The following is a 15,334-nucleotide window of genomic DNA, read 5'->3' on the forward strand; positions in this document are numbered from 1 at the left end:
CTATGCATCACGCTGGGGCCCAAGACCACAACTCCTCCCATGGTGGTGGCCACTGAGTGGTTCAGGCTGTGATGGTGGTGGGAGGAGGAGCAAGAATGGCTGCTGGGAGAGAAAGAGGAGATGGAGGAGGGCTGAGCAGGGCTGAAAGAGTTTAAAGCCCCTTGGAGAGGGTGGGGAAGGCAGGCACAGAGGAAAGAAGGAAGGAAAGGGAGCCGGTGGCACGCCTGGAGGTGGCCAACTAGATGGCGAGTGTATGCCACAGGTGGGGGTGGGGCTGGCATGGCTTTTGAGACTAAGTGGCCACCACTGGCAGTGGCAGAGCCAAAGTTTTCGTGCAGTGCCTTGGTGCAAGGATGGTAGTGTCATCCCAGACCTGCCCGGTGACCATCATGCACGCCTCTCTCCTGTATATAATATGGTGTTCCCACAACGTCCAGATCATATAAGGTTGTATTTCACAGAACGTATCATTGACATTAAGTGACGCATACCTGTACTCATTTAGTTTTTCCATTGATAAGTTGATAAGCTTTTGGACTGGCTCCAGTTTTTGTCTATTAATAATAATGCTGCCTTTTCCCTTTTGTGAAAGCAAAAGTTTTAAAATTTTAATTAAGTCTGGTTTATCAACGTTTTCTTTTTGTAGTTTATGTGAAGAATTTTTGCATACCCTAAATTTCCACAGATTGCTTCCTTTGTTTTAGAAGTTTTATAATTTTATCTTTTCAGTTTAATTTTTCTGTGTAGTGAGAGGCTCACTATTTTCCATAAAGATACTCAGTTGTTTGAGCATGTTTTGTTGAAAAAGATTACCCTTTCCCCATTAAATTGCTTCATTGTAAATTTGTGGTAACTTTGGCACCTTGAGAATATTAAATTCCCTGTCAGCCTCAACATTAATTGATGATTTTTACCTGAATCCTTTTTTTGTTTTTGATAAAGGACTGCCAAGGGTGATTCTCTATTTTTGCTATTTCTCTGTGTGTATTAGCTGTTATTCTTTTGTAAAGAAAAATTGTAGTTCCTTTTGAAAATGACTGATATTTAAAATTTTTACTTTCATTACCAGTTTACAGAGTAATAAGTTGATACAGTAGTCACCACCAGTGGTAGCAAATGAGGCATGATTTTGCTTTCTTTTATTTTTCCTTTCTTTTTTCAAATGTATTCTTATGGTTCATGTACTTTTATATATTCATTGAGTTTTGATATGCTTGATCTTGGATGAGAATACCTGGTGCAGTAAGAAAAAACTAGACTAACAGTGGCTTAACTAAGGATTTGTCTGGGGGTAGGTGGTACTATTATTATTTCAGTTAAAAAAAAATTCAGTTATTCAGCAAGAATTCAGGTCTTTCTTTCCATTCCGTTATTCTTAGTGTCCTCTTACTTGTCACACTGTGGTCACAAGATAGCTGCCATACCTCTAGACATTATGTCCATGTTTAAGATATGATGACGGGGTAGTGCCAACTGCTAGTCAAAAGGCAGTGTTGAAAAATCTTTTCCCCAAAATGCCCTAGCAGACCTCTCCTTATGTTTCATTGGCCAGGCCTGAGTCACATGGCATCCCACCTGTCGGGAGAGCTGTGGAAGCAAGCTAAGAGGAATAGAATTATCAGCACTGGCTTATATTACTTGCGTACTGTCATCTGAGGATGTGCACATTGTCATCCCTGGAGAAAATTAGGTTTTTACTAGCAAGGAAGAAGCAAAGCGTGAATTTTGGGGGAATAGCACAGAATGAGAGAATTGTATACCATTACTTTATTACTTTAGTAAAAAATTCAGCAATATTTATACATTTTCACTTAAAAATTATACTAAAACCTTACGATTTGGGGCTTGCCACATTACTGTGCCATAATTACTTTCATTTTTCTATAAAATGCATTTTATTATTGAACACATTTTATATGTTCTGAAATATTATCTAACACAATGAGAATGTTATCTAAGTATTAATATCATTTAAAAACTTTTATTTAATACCAAACTATGGATTTGTATAGACTGTGCTCTTCAGATTTATTTTATAAAGACATTTGAAACATAAAATAGCCCTTCTCTCCATATTATTCATCCCTATACTCTTCTTCCCAAGTTTTTTAGCTGTTCTGTGTCTGTTACTTCTCTGTCTCCAGGATCTTTCTCTTCCAATCTGTGTTCACTTTACTTTCATTCTTTCCTCTCTATCTCTTTTCTTTCTCCTTTTCCCTTGCCTTTCAATAGCTCCTCTCCCTTAATTCTGCCTCTCTTCAAAATGAGGGTTATGAAAAAGTTGGTTGCTGGTTGATAAGATCATATTGTGCAATTAAATGTTCTTTTTAGTCTCTTAATTACATTTGGGTTATGTGCTTTTGACTGTTGATTGTTAACAGGTTCTGCAATAATCATATTAGGTTAGCTGAGACATACACAGCAAGCATTAATGGGCTGCGTGTTACTGAGTCAGAGAAGATACTGGTAAGCTATGAATCACAACCAAGGTAGCTAATACAATTCTTGCTTGTAAATTGCATTACTTAATATGAGTCTCTCTTTCTGTAGTGTTTGTAATCTGACATGGAGCTCCCTTAAGTTTTCAGCATTCTAGGCATGTGGTAGATGTGTATCATGTTAAGGCATATGCACACAGATGTTATAAACTGCCTTAAATATTTTGGCCTAATATGTAGCTGTTGTGTATAGGGTATTGTGAATTTTTTAACACTGCTTTTCATAAGTAAGAGACTAGGATTTTCTAATACCTTAATTATTGTGCATGATTAAGGTGCTGTGCTTTTTAAATTTACCATAAAATCAGCCAAATTTTATTAAATACATATCCCATCTAGAGAGTGGTTTGAAGAATTATAATGGATTCGTGTTATTCCTAGTAGTTAGGTTCTACAAAGTTGCAATGAACACTGAATTAGCAAATACCGAACCATTGTTCCTAAGGTGAATTACAAATTTAGGCCTGTGAGACTCCGATCACAACATTTTCATCAGCTGATAATATATAACCATGTTTCCTGTGTGTTTCTTTTTAAAGACACCCTAATTAATATATGGTGTTGATTCATTAGCGTTGAACTCATGGCCAAGATCGCTATAACTTATTCCTGAATGAAGCTTATCTAACACACATATTTTCTCCATAAGGCATGTCACAGCCTGCTTGTGCTTAGGAACGCTAGACAGCACTTCAGCACTACAGTTGGGGGCCATTTTAAACAACAAAGTCATTAACGAAAGCACAGAAATGTGAAAAACAAGGCACTAAATAGACCACAAAAAGGACACTTGTTTACAGTAGGAGAGCTGGAACAAGAAGGCAGAGCACTGCTTTGTTTGACCTCAGTTGGGAATATATGTATTGGGTACCTCAAATTTTTCACCATTCTGTGAATATTCACAAATAAATGCAAAAATGCCGTGCGTATTGATTTTGGGATTACAAATAAATTTTAGCAAGTAGGCAAATTCACAAATCCGGAATCTGTGAATTATGAGGAAGGACTCTATTTGCTTTGTGGTAAAGATTTGTATCTTTTCTATGCTACAAAAAAAATAAAAGTTTGCTGTCTTTTTCAGCAGCAAGGATTATCTGTGTAGTGAAAGGCAGCTGCTGTTTGAATTTTTGATTGATTCTTTTACTTAAATCTGACTCTGCGTGTTTCAAACTACTGTTTCAAACTGTGACTTTGGGAAAGCTTAATCTCCCTGAACCTCGATTTCCTTATCTGCAAAATGAGTTGGGAACATGTTGATCATTTATCTCAATCTCCCTCTCTTTTTCACTCTCCGTTTCTTCCTGTCTTCCTCTCATCTGTTCTTACACCTGCTGTCTTTTTAATGTAATTTCTGGGGTTCCTTAATTTTTGTTTAATTGAGTATTAAATGGCTATTCTAATCAAACTTTGAGGAAATAACTGTAGTCCTGAAACTTCCTCACTTATAATTTTTTTTGGAAGTAAAATTTCCTGATCTCTTCTCACCATTTCAGTTAAAATGATTTGGAATCAAGTAAGTCTTTATCATAGGACACAAAGCTTTGTGAACTGAGTCACTTTGGGATGGTGCATTGAGTACTATAGCAGAATAACACCAGCAATATTTACATTCTTTGTTTGTCCTTTTCCTCCCTTCAGCTCATTGCTCTTCTCTTATATATGAAACACTAAAGAAAACTTTTAAAGAGTTGTTTTACTAGGAGAAAAATACGATTATTAGTTTTCATGATTCAATAATTATTTTGATCCTTCTTAGGTTTTTAATACATAAGACTGTCATCCACAGTGGAGTCCTAGACTTGTACTTTTTATGTGCATTTGTGTTGTTCTTATATTTTGTCTTCAGTTAAATTCTGTCACTCTTTCCGTTTCTAATTTGAATTATATTAAGCTTTAAAAATTCTTCAAACTTTTGATTTAATGTTGTATTTATGCTAACAAAAGTTATCTCTTATTAGCCTGTGGCTTAGTAGTGCTGGAATTATTGCTTGACATTTCATGGAACAGTCTTTACAGCAGTCTTGCTATATCCCGGTTCCATTAACTCTGTGCCAGCTCTTGCCTTGGTTACAACGTTCTTGTTTTGGCAAGCATTTTAGGGATCTTAAACAACTATGCTTCTTTTCTTTCCATTTCTGACTATATTCCTGTGGGGTTTTATTTTTCTTCCATGTATGCTACAGAGATGTTGAGAAAGAAAGAAAAAATACATCGTATTTATTTCCAAAGCAGGAGAAATAATTTTAGTTTAAAAAGAAAATGGTTGTGGCCATATCCTGATAAGCTTTTGAAGGACTAGAATTGTGTATTGATCTGTTTACAAAAATATTCTTTCTGCTGTATTTTGTAGACACCCTGGTGGCATAGTGGTTAAGTGCTATGGCAGCTAACCAAAAGATTGACCATTTGAATCTACCAGGCGCTCCTTGGAAGCTCTATGGGGCAGTTCTACTCTGTCCTGTAGGGTTGCTATGAGTTGGAATCAACTCGATGGCAATGGGTTTGGTTTTTTTTTTTTCACTCTATTATGCAGTCTTTCAGCTCATTTTCATACTACAGTTTACAAAGTTGGGAAATTTGGTATCAGGTTAGATGATTTGTTGACAATTACAGTGACATTCTGTACGATAATTATTCTCAGAATATTGACTATCTAATTTAAAGAGAAGACATTATCTAAAAGACATTGCTACTTTTTCAGCAGAAATTTTTCTCCTTCTAGCACAGTTCTACTCTGACACACATAGGTTTGCCATGAGCTGGAATCCACTCAGTGGCAACTGATTTTAACATGGTATGTTTGAGATGTTTTTAGTCTCTTAATATTGCCAGATAATATTTCTCACTGCAATATTGGCACATCTGGAGATCAAAAGTTAAGGTATGACAGGATGACTTGTTGCAGGGAGTATAGAATAGGGGGTTAGAGGCCTGAGACCTAAACCTCCTCTACCGCTAAGCAGCTGTGGTTCTCCCCTCTTGGCACCTTATTTTCCTTTATTGTAAAATGGCCATGTGGTACTGACTCTACCTATCTCGTGATGACAAAATAAGATTAGTGAATGTGAAGGCCCTTTTTAAATCTGAAAGCTATATGCATATATATTATGTTGCTATCTAGGGGAGAATGTATCTCCATGGAGTACACGGGTGGTCCCCAACTTGGGACACATTCAAGTTAAGACAACCACACTTACCGCCATCCTTTTTTTGGGTACATCTTATCATTAATAATGTCAGCTACATACAGTGTTGTAGCATATAATTTGCCGATGTCATCATATCTTTAAGTTTATGTTTAGCGTTTCCAACCCCCAAAGACAAATTAAGATCAGATTTATAAAGATACTGATAATAAAAGGCAATAATAATAAAAACTAAGAAGAAAAACAAAGAAATATTCAACTTATATCAGAACGGACTGATGACGGAATGATCTGGATGGAACCCTGGGTTAGTCAAGGATTACCTGTACTCTACTGTATCCTGATCTTCGCAGATCAGGATGGGTCGTGACAATGAATGTGGACTATCCAAGGGCACAGAGTCTTAAGAATGGGCCTGGTTTTATAAAGAGAGGGGCTGGGTAGGGGGTGTTAAGAAAGGAAGAGTAGAAGTTTTAGAGCGGATCCTAGAACATTGAGAAAATAGCCCCAACAAAGCGGGCACTTCAAGATGAGCAGCAAAGTGAAATATATGCATTATATTTACCAGAATTTCCTGTGGTCGAGGAAGAGTACCCTATTAAGGACAATTTGATTTTACTGATTTAAACTGTGCTGAAATGGTGATTTGCAAAAGTGTATGGGGAGTCACGTGAGTGAGGTAAGACATTGATTAACACTTAGCTGCTGACTTAAAACCATCAAGCTTCCCAGAGAACATAGTGACCTAGGGTACTAGGAAAAAAGGAGTATTTCATGCTATTTTAAATGGACTGTTTTCAGGGAGACTAAACTCGAGAATAATTTGTGTAGATTTATTTTGCCTCTCAGCAGGATTGGACTACCCTGTTTATTTGTAGAGAAAAGTAGCGTAAGTACTGGTTTCCCAACACTGATGTGCAGGTAGCAGTCATGTTGAGGTTTTATCAGTTCTCAGTAAAATTAAAAAATGAGAACAAGGTAGTGACTTTTTCATAAAGCAGTATTCGTGCTATTTAAAGAATGATTCTGAAATTTTTTTACCTAATTTTTTTGGTATTTAAATATTTTTTCTTTTCTGATAGTGATAGTAGATAGTGTGTTGTTTATGTCCTTACTTAGCAAAGTAAAAAGATATCATTCATTGGCCATTCCCGTTACTTCCTTTTAAACCTTCTTTTGCCAGTTAAAGATTTCTGAGAACTGCAGTCATTTGGAAAGGGCATGAATTTTAAAATCAGACCTCTCTGAAGCCCAGCTCTGCTCTTTATTCTGTATTGCTTTGGACAGTCTCTTAACTTCTCTGACCAAAAACTCTTTTATCTGTTCTGTTCTTTATTTTCTCATTTCCACTCCCCAGTTCAGGCTGTTTTTTCCATAGTTTTTTGAACCCTCGCAAAAGCCCATCTAATTATTTTTTATTTCCTCAAACAAATAAAATTATGGTATTTAAAGATTATCAGTGATTTCTCTAGTATCAACCAAATAAAATAAGATAAAAATTTCACGGAATGCCATTCAAGGTTGTCAATGACTAGGCCCTCACCTGCCTGTTTAACATTATCTTTTACTACTTTTTTTTTTCGTGTACACAGCTCTCCAGGCTATAGAGTATTCACCACTCCATAAGCATACTCTGTGTTTTTTGCCTGTCGTTTATTTGTGTATTCTGTTCTTGTTTCCAAAAAATACTTGTCTTCTCATGAATAAATGATTCTCATCTTCCAAGCCTAGCAAAGTCATCTAGTCCAGTGGTTCCCATATGCTGGTCCTCAGGTGGCTGCCATGCTAACTATATCAGAATCAACTGAGAAGCTTTTAAAAATACAAATAATCAGGTCCCAGTCTGGTCTAAGGAAGCCCAGTGCTCGGCTGCTAATCAAAAAAGGTTGGTGGTTCGAACCCACCAGCCGCTCTGTGAGAAAAAGATGGAGCAATCTGATTCTATAAAGATTACAGCCTTAGAAACCTTAGGGGCAGTTCTACCCTGTCCTGTGAGGTCCCTGTGAGTTAGAATCAACTAGACAGCAATGAGTTTGGGTTTTGGTTTTGGAATCTAGTCTAACTGAATCAGATTTTTTTTGAGGTTAGATCTTATTAGCTGTATTATTATTATAATTAAGATCTTCAGTCAGCTTTGGGAATACCTTTTTTGATCTATCCTCATCCTTTTAAAGTTTATGAAACTAAGACACAGAGAAGTGCCAACTTCCTCAAGGCTACCCAAGTAGTATATACAGTATAACCTGCGAAAACTAGAACCTGTGTAAGGCAGAAACCTGTCAGAGAAGGAAGCTCAAATGTTTTCCACTAACAGAGAGCAATAGAAAAGTGGTAAGACTATACCCTGTCAAAAGTGGAAAACTTGGGAGACCTTGAAAACCAAGGCAGCCACGTCAAGTTTCGGCTCACACAGTTTCACTGTATTGGGTAACTTTACTTATCTCAGAGACAGAGTGAAAGATGGATTTCTTAGGAACTGGAACAAAGGCTATTCTTAACATTCTTATAACTCTTGTAATATTAATAAATAATGTGAGAGACAATATTTTCTATTACTCATCTACTGCATACCAGGTACTGTAAATGTGTTATCTTACGTAGTCTTTCAATAGTTTCCTGAAGAATGTGTTAGTTTTTATCTCTTGCAAACGAGAAAACTGAATGATAGAGATTTTACTTACTCATTTACTTATTTAAGTGGTAACTCTTGAACACGTATCTATACAACTCCTATACTAGTTGCTAGGAGCATAGCAATGAACAAAACAAACAGAACCTTTCCTCAGACATCTTAAAATCTGATGAGGAAGCAAACATTAACTAGGTAAATACCATAAAGTTTGATGAGTGATAAAGTAATTTGCCCAAAGTCACACAGTTTATGTATAGTGGAGTGAGTTTTCATCCCCAGACTTTTTAATTTTAAAGGCCTATGTTCTTCCCAGTGTACCATGATGCCAACCAATCAAGGTAAAGGTAACTAATGTTTGTTCAGCTCCTCTTCCTATCTGCCAGTGCTAGATGAGTCATAAGGATTATTCCATTTACCTGTCAGGTTGGTGCTATTATTTTTGCTATTGTACAGTTGAGGAAACTAAGTCCTGGAGAGATTAAGTAATTTTCCTAAGGTTATGGCTACTAAGTGGTAGAGCTTGAATTCTGATCTAGGCCTGACTCCAAAGCTGATGAAATAGGAATAACAAAAACGAATAATAGAATCAACAAAGCCAAAAATTGACTGATAAGACTAATATTGACAAGCACCCAAAAAAAATTGATCAAGAGACGGAAAAAAACAAAAAAAGAAAGCACAAATTACCAGTATAAAGAATGAGAAAGGTGATTTAATTATAGTTCCAACAGAAACTAAGAGGATTTTAAGAGAACATTAGGTACAACTTTATACCAATAGATTTGAAAATTTAGACGAAATTGACAAATTTCTAGAAGCAACTTACTAAAACTGACACTAGGAAACTTCTCTAGCTTCACTGGTAAATTCTTTAAGCATTTAAGGGATAAACAAGTCAATCTTACATAAACTCTTTCCAAGAATTGAGAAAGAAAGAACATTTATCCATTTATCTTATGCAGCTGGTATAACCTTGATACCAAAATGAGGACATTATGAGAAAGGAATATTACTAGCCATCTCCTTGAAAACTGACACAAAAATAACAAAGTATGACCAAATGTAAGCCAGGGATGTGCAAAAAGAATAATTCATCATGACTATTTATAATGGCTTCATTCCAGGAGTGCAATGTAATTTCTCCAATAAAGAGGAAAAATATGATCATCTCAATATGTGCAGAAAAAGCACTTAATAAAATTCAACATCAATTTGTGCTACTTGTAGCACACTAAAAATAGAACTTTCTTGAACTGATAAAGATTATCTACAGAAATTTCAGTGGTGAAATATTTAAGGCTTTCCCCCGAGATTAGGAATGACACAAGGATACCACAGTTACCGTATTTACTCAGTGACATACTAAAGATCCTAGAGAAAAGCAATAAAATGTAAAAGTAATGGGGAGGAAGAAATACAAATTATTCAGAGATAACATGATTATATATATAGAAGATCCAAAATAATTTACAAATAAACTCTTAGAATTAATAACTGAATTTTGAAATTCGTTAGCTAAAATGTTGATATATAAAAATCAACTGTAATTTTAATGTATTAGCAACAGACAAATAGAAAACAAAGTTTTAAAAAGCTACCATTTATAGTATCACAAAACAACAAATGTGTAGGAATAGTTCATATTGAAGATATGTAAGATCTCATCATAAAAAACTATAAAACGTTATTTAGAGATATTACATAAGACCTGAATCAATGATGAGAGATAACATATTCATGGATTAGGGAGATCAATATTATAAAGACATCAGTTCTTTCTAATTTTATCTCTAGATACAATGCAATTCCAAACTAAACTCCAGAAACTATTTTTTCCAATGAAAACTACCGTGCTGATTCTAAAATTTTATGGAAGTACCATTAACAGAGAATCCAAATCAAACTAAACCCACTGTCGTCGAGTCGATTACCAACTCACAGCAACCCTATACGACAGGGTAGAACTGCCCCATAGAGCTTCCAAGGAGCACCTGATAGATTCGAACTGCCAACCTTTTAGTTAGCAGCCGAGCTCTTAACCACTACGCCACCAGGGTTTCCGAACAGAGAATGGCCTGTACCAAATTGAAGAAGAACAGAATTGAAGGACTACACTAAGCATACAATTCCTTCCTTACCCGGCAAAAATGTGTATGTATATACGTTCACTGAAACTCATATACTACTAGAATGTTCATGAAAGCCTTATTTATAATAGCTAAAAAGTAGAATAGCTCAAATGTGTATCAGGAATACGATGGATAAACTAAGGTAAATTTCTACAATGGAATACTTTATGGCAATAACAACGAACCAGCTACTGCTTCAAAAACAACATGGATAAATTTCACAATCAAGATGTTAATAAACAGAAGAACCCAGACAGAAAAAAATACATACTGCAGTGAAACCTGTAAGAGCCAGAACTGGATGAGACTGGCTTTTCTTTCCTGAGTCTCCCAAGGTTTCCACCTCACAGGGTGCCATCCACCACTTCTCTATCGTTCTTTACTAGTGGAAAATATTTGCAATTTCCTTCTCTGACAGGTTCCACCTTACACTGGTTCTAGCTTTCGCAGGTTTTACTGTATGTGGTCCATTTATGTAAAATTCAAAAACAGGCAAAACTATGATGTTAGGAGCTAAGAAAATGGTAAGAGTTAGAGAGGTGCAGTTGGGGGATCCACACAAGAATTGGAGATGCTAATAATATTCTGTTTCTTGATGAAGGTGGTAGTTACATAGGTATGTTCACTTTGGGATAATTCGTAGAGCTATGCTTATATCATTTACAACCACCTCTGTATGTATGTTACTTTAAGAATTTAATTTTTAAAAAAATCATTATTTTGTAGTTTCTTTGCTAAAAAATGATATGTTTGGATTAGACTATGAATGCGAATAACTGTCATTAATAGAAAAAGTAGTCATGTTAGTTGACAAGCTTAAAATTGCTATTAGTATTATAATTATTGTGATTGTTATAAGTATTGCTATAATTTGTGCTTTTAAAAATAAAGAGCTGTATATTTCTGTTTTGAAAAGTTTTGAGAAGTTATTAATTTTTGGACAGGGGTATTATGAAGACTGGCTTATTTTAGCCAGATCTTTTAAGTGAGATATAACTTTAAAAGTTTTTCAGTTAACTTACACATAGATTTTATAATGTGGATTCAACTGATAACACTGCAACTACACCATACATGAAGAAGCTACTCATTTCACATTTTCCGAGGATAGTAAAGGCAATAAATATAATTTTAAAGTGTATATCTAATTTTCATTTTGTGAGATGAAAAGTATTCTTTGAAGTTGCTCAGATAATGCTTTCTTATATAGACACTTGAATAGTGATATGGATGGTTTCTTTACAGCTGCTTGATTTTGATTCTTGATCTACTAAAAAGTTAAAAAAATAGCAATCTGGGAGAAAGGAACAAAAAATTGAAATAACAACAACAAAAGCAAAGTGCCGAACCCATTGTTTTCAGTTAATACTTTTAAGTGAAGTAGCTTATTTTCTCCTATTCTCCATGTTGGGATGCTAGTAATTCCCAATGTGTACTACAATTAAGGTGGACTGTCACAGTGGCTACAACAATGGGCTCAAGCATAAGAATGATTATGAGGATGGTGCAGGACTGGGCAGTGTTTTGCTCTGTTATATGTAGTGTCGCTGTGAGTCGGAACTAACTCACCCACGCCTAACAACATCAACAATAACACTAGAATTAAGTTCTGCTGTGTTGTTACCAAGAGTCCTGGTGGTGCAAATGATTAAGTGCTTGGCTACCAACTAAAAGGTTGGTGATTCGAACCCATCCAGTGGCTCTGTGGGAGAAAGACCTGGCAATCTGCTCCCATTAAATATAACCTAGGAAACTCTGTGGGGCACTTCTGCTCTGTCACATGGGGTTGCTATGAGTTGGATTTGACTGCAGCAGAGCACTTAACTATTTGTGCTACCGAAAAAAAAACAAACCAAACCTGTTGCCATTTAGCCGATTCTGACCCAGAACAACCCTATAGGACAGAGTAGAACTGCCCCATAAGGTTTCCAAGGAGTGGCTTGTGCATTTGAACTGCCAACCTTTTGGTTAGCAGCCAAGCTCTTAACCACTGCGCCACCAAGGCTCTTATAAATTGTACTATTACTGCAATTAAAATAAGTTTTTATAATTAGAATATATTGTAATTTGAAACAATATCCTTTTGATCCTTTTTCTTGTTTAATAAAAATAAATTCCCAGGTGGGTATAGTTATTCATTGACAGTGTTCCTTTTTTTGTTTTTTTTTTAAGCTGATTCTATTTTGCCTCTCTCAGTGTGTATGTATGTGTATCTGCTGCATGTGCTATTGTTTTAAAATAACACCAGTAAATTTGAGAAGTAACCTTTTCCTTTATTTATAAACTTATTAGTCTAGAAAATAAGTTAATGAAATAACCTTTTAATCATGTGTCTCTAATAACTGAATCATAAATGAAAGAGAAGTTTCAGCTATTTGAGCCTGGAAATATAGGTTGGTATAATCTCATCTGTTAACCGAAAGGTCGGCAGTTTGAATCCACCAGCCGCACCTTGGAAACCCTAGGGAGCAGTTCTACTCTGTCCTATAGGGTCGCTATGAGTCAGAGTCGACTTGACTGCAATGGGTTTGGGGTTTTTTTTGGTACTAAATTTAGCTTGATAATTCAGTCATTCACTTAGTGACAAATCCAGTGATCTACTTATATCACTGTTGACTTAGCCTCGTTATAGATGGTGTTTCTATTACCTGTCCTGTGACCTCATTGCTTCGCTCCCTCTGCATTGGTCACTCTGCTCCAGCCACCACCATGGCCATCTTGCGATTTCACTGGCATACCAAGCATGTTTCTACCTCAGTGCTTTTGCTGATACCTCTGCTTAGATTTGCATTTCCCCATATCCTCCTTTGACTCCCTCACTCACTATATTCAGGTCTCTGATCACATATCACCCCAGAAATGCATTATTTGACTCCTCTTTCTATAACAATCCCCATCATTCTCTATTCTTATCCTCTGCTTCCTTTTATCTTCACTACAGTCATCACTGTCTGATGTTTATTTATTTTTTATACTTACCACCAAATGCAAGCTCCGTAGAGCAGAAACTTAGTTGATTTTTTTTCCAGCACCCGTAACTGTGAGAAACACATAGTAGGCACTCTATAAATATTTGTAGTTAGAATGGATGAATGAGAGAAAGAACGCATGAGTGAAACAATGAATAGTAAGTTTCACTCTACATGGTTCAGCCCTTAATCAACTCTGTAGAATTCATTTTTTTTGTTCTTTAACCAAAGGTAGTATTGTTGCTAATTATAGCATGACTCTAGAGGGATTAGTGGTAAATTTTAAATAAGCTCTAATATCATACAATAGACTTCTAAACTTGTTATTATCCTTCAAAGGAAGAAAAGGGAAAAGAGGGAAATACAGAATATACATGGTATTGATTTAACTTTGTCTTTTTTGAAATAAATAATGGCTAGAAATATTAATTCCAAATGCATTTTCCTTGTTTTTTTCCTTAGATAATTTAAAAATGTGGTAGCAACTGCTCAAGCATCACTTAAAATTGTATATTTACGTTGATTTTGTTTATTTTTCTATTTGTGTCTGCTTCCACTCACCACCTTTTTTTTTTTTTTTTAAGAATCCAACTCAAGTCGGAACAGCTCTTCAGGTTTTCCATAATCTTGGGACTTTGAAGGATACTATTACCAGTGTCGTGGAAGGATATTGTGCTACCGTAGAAGAAAATATTAGCAGTGCATTAGACATCAAAGTTTTGACTCAGCCTTCCCAGTCAGCTGTGAGAGGTATGGATGTGTTTTATATTTAGCTTCTTCATTTATTTATAACTGAGAAGTTCTTTGAATAGTATGTAGCGCTAAAGTTTCAAAGCAATCTAATGACTCATTTTTTAGTAGATAGAAAATGAAGGAAGAAATTATGTTTCGGAATTTATTTATAATTTTTTTCTCTAATCAGCCCGTTGAACTGATCAATTGGTATATTCAGAACTTCGAGTTAAAAATCTATAAAATGTGATGTCATTTAGTTGAGAGGAAACAGATGCAGAAAAAGCAAAACAGCGTTGTTTTCTTCCTAAAATCCTTATCCTCGTGCCTTACATATACTTCTTATTGAGAGAGAAAAAAATTTTTTTAAGGAAATACAGTTTCTACTTTAGCCTTCTGGGCTTTTTCTTGTAATTCTGGTCATTAGGAGCAGTAACGGCTAAGCGAAGAGATAAAAACATAAAACTATGAGAACATTATAACTACGTTATTGTTATTGTAAGCTGCTGTTGAGCCTGTCCCCAACTTACGGTGGCCCCATACGCAATGGGATCAGATCTTTGTGATCCATAGGGTTTTCATTGGCTGATTTTTCAGAAGTAGATTGCCAGGCCTTTCTTCCTAGTCCATCTTAGGAAGATCTGCCGAAACCCGTTCAGATCAAAGCAACACACAAGGCTCCACTGACAGACAAGTTGGGGCTATGCTTTAGGTACATTGGCCGGGTGTCTTGCATAGAGGGCAAGAATTCTACCAGTGAGCACTACTGCCCCCACAGTATAACTGTAAACCCCCCCAAAAACCAAACCTGTTGCTGTCAAGTCAATTCCGATTCATAGTGACACTATAGGACAGGGCAGAACTGCTCCATAGGGTTTCCAAGAAGCAGCTGGTGGATTCAAACTGCCGACCTTTTGGTTAACAGCCAAACTCTTAACCACTGTGCCACGAGGGCTCCAGTATAACTGTAGGAAAGTTTAAAGAAAACTGTTAAAGACTTTAAAGACAGATTCAAGGTGGAGAGGAGTAGCCCTAGAGTACCTGTCTTCAACCCTTTTCCTGCCGAGATAATATTTGGTGTTGGCATATGTATGATACTTCTCCACAGACAGGAAAGACCACAGGTTATGTACAACTTGCACTTACTTGCTGCAACTCCATCTCCGTAGTTCCCCCCATAGTCGTCCTTCTCGTTAATGTGGATGAATTGTATTTGTTCCTAGCGAAA

At 36.0% G+C, this 15,334-nt stretch overlaps 1 protein-coding gene across 4 annotated transcripts in view; it reads left to right on the forward strand.

Moving 5' to 3' along the window:
- The window catches only part of COG5 (component of oligomeric golgi complex 5), a 330,055-nt gene that overhangs the window by 162,920 nt on the left and 151,801 nt on the right, over window positions 1-15,334 (forward strand). For all 4 annotated transcript variants that reach the window (XR_010322654.1, XM_003407008.4, XM_064289835.1 and 1 more), the window contains exon 8: window positions 13,959-14,124. Coding sequence is in view for 3 of the 4 variants with exons in the window: in XM_003407008.4 (XP_003407056.3) it covers window positions 13,959-14,124 (166 nt within the window). In the remaining variant the exon portion in view is untranslated. The remainder of the gene's footprint in view (window positions 1-13,958; window positions 14,125-15,334) is intronic.

This window comes from Loxodonta africana, chromosome 8 (genome assembly GCF_030014295.1).
Source record: "Loxodonta africana isolate mLoxAfr1 chromosome 8, mLoxAfr1.hap2, whole genome shotgun sequence".
NCBI classification, from domain to species: Eukaryota; Metazoa; Chordata; class Mammalia; order Proboscidea; family Elephantidae; genus Loxodonta; species Loxodonta africana.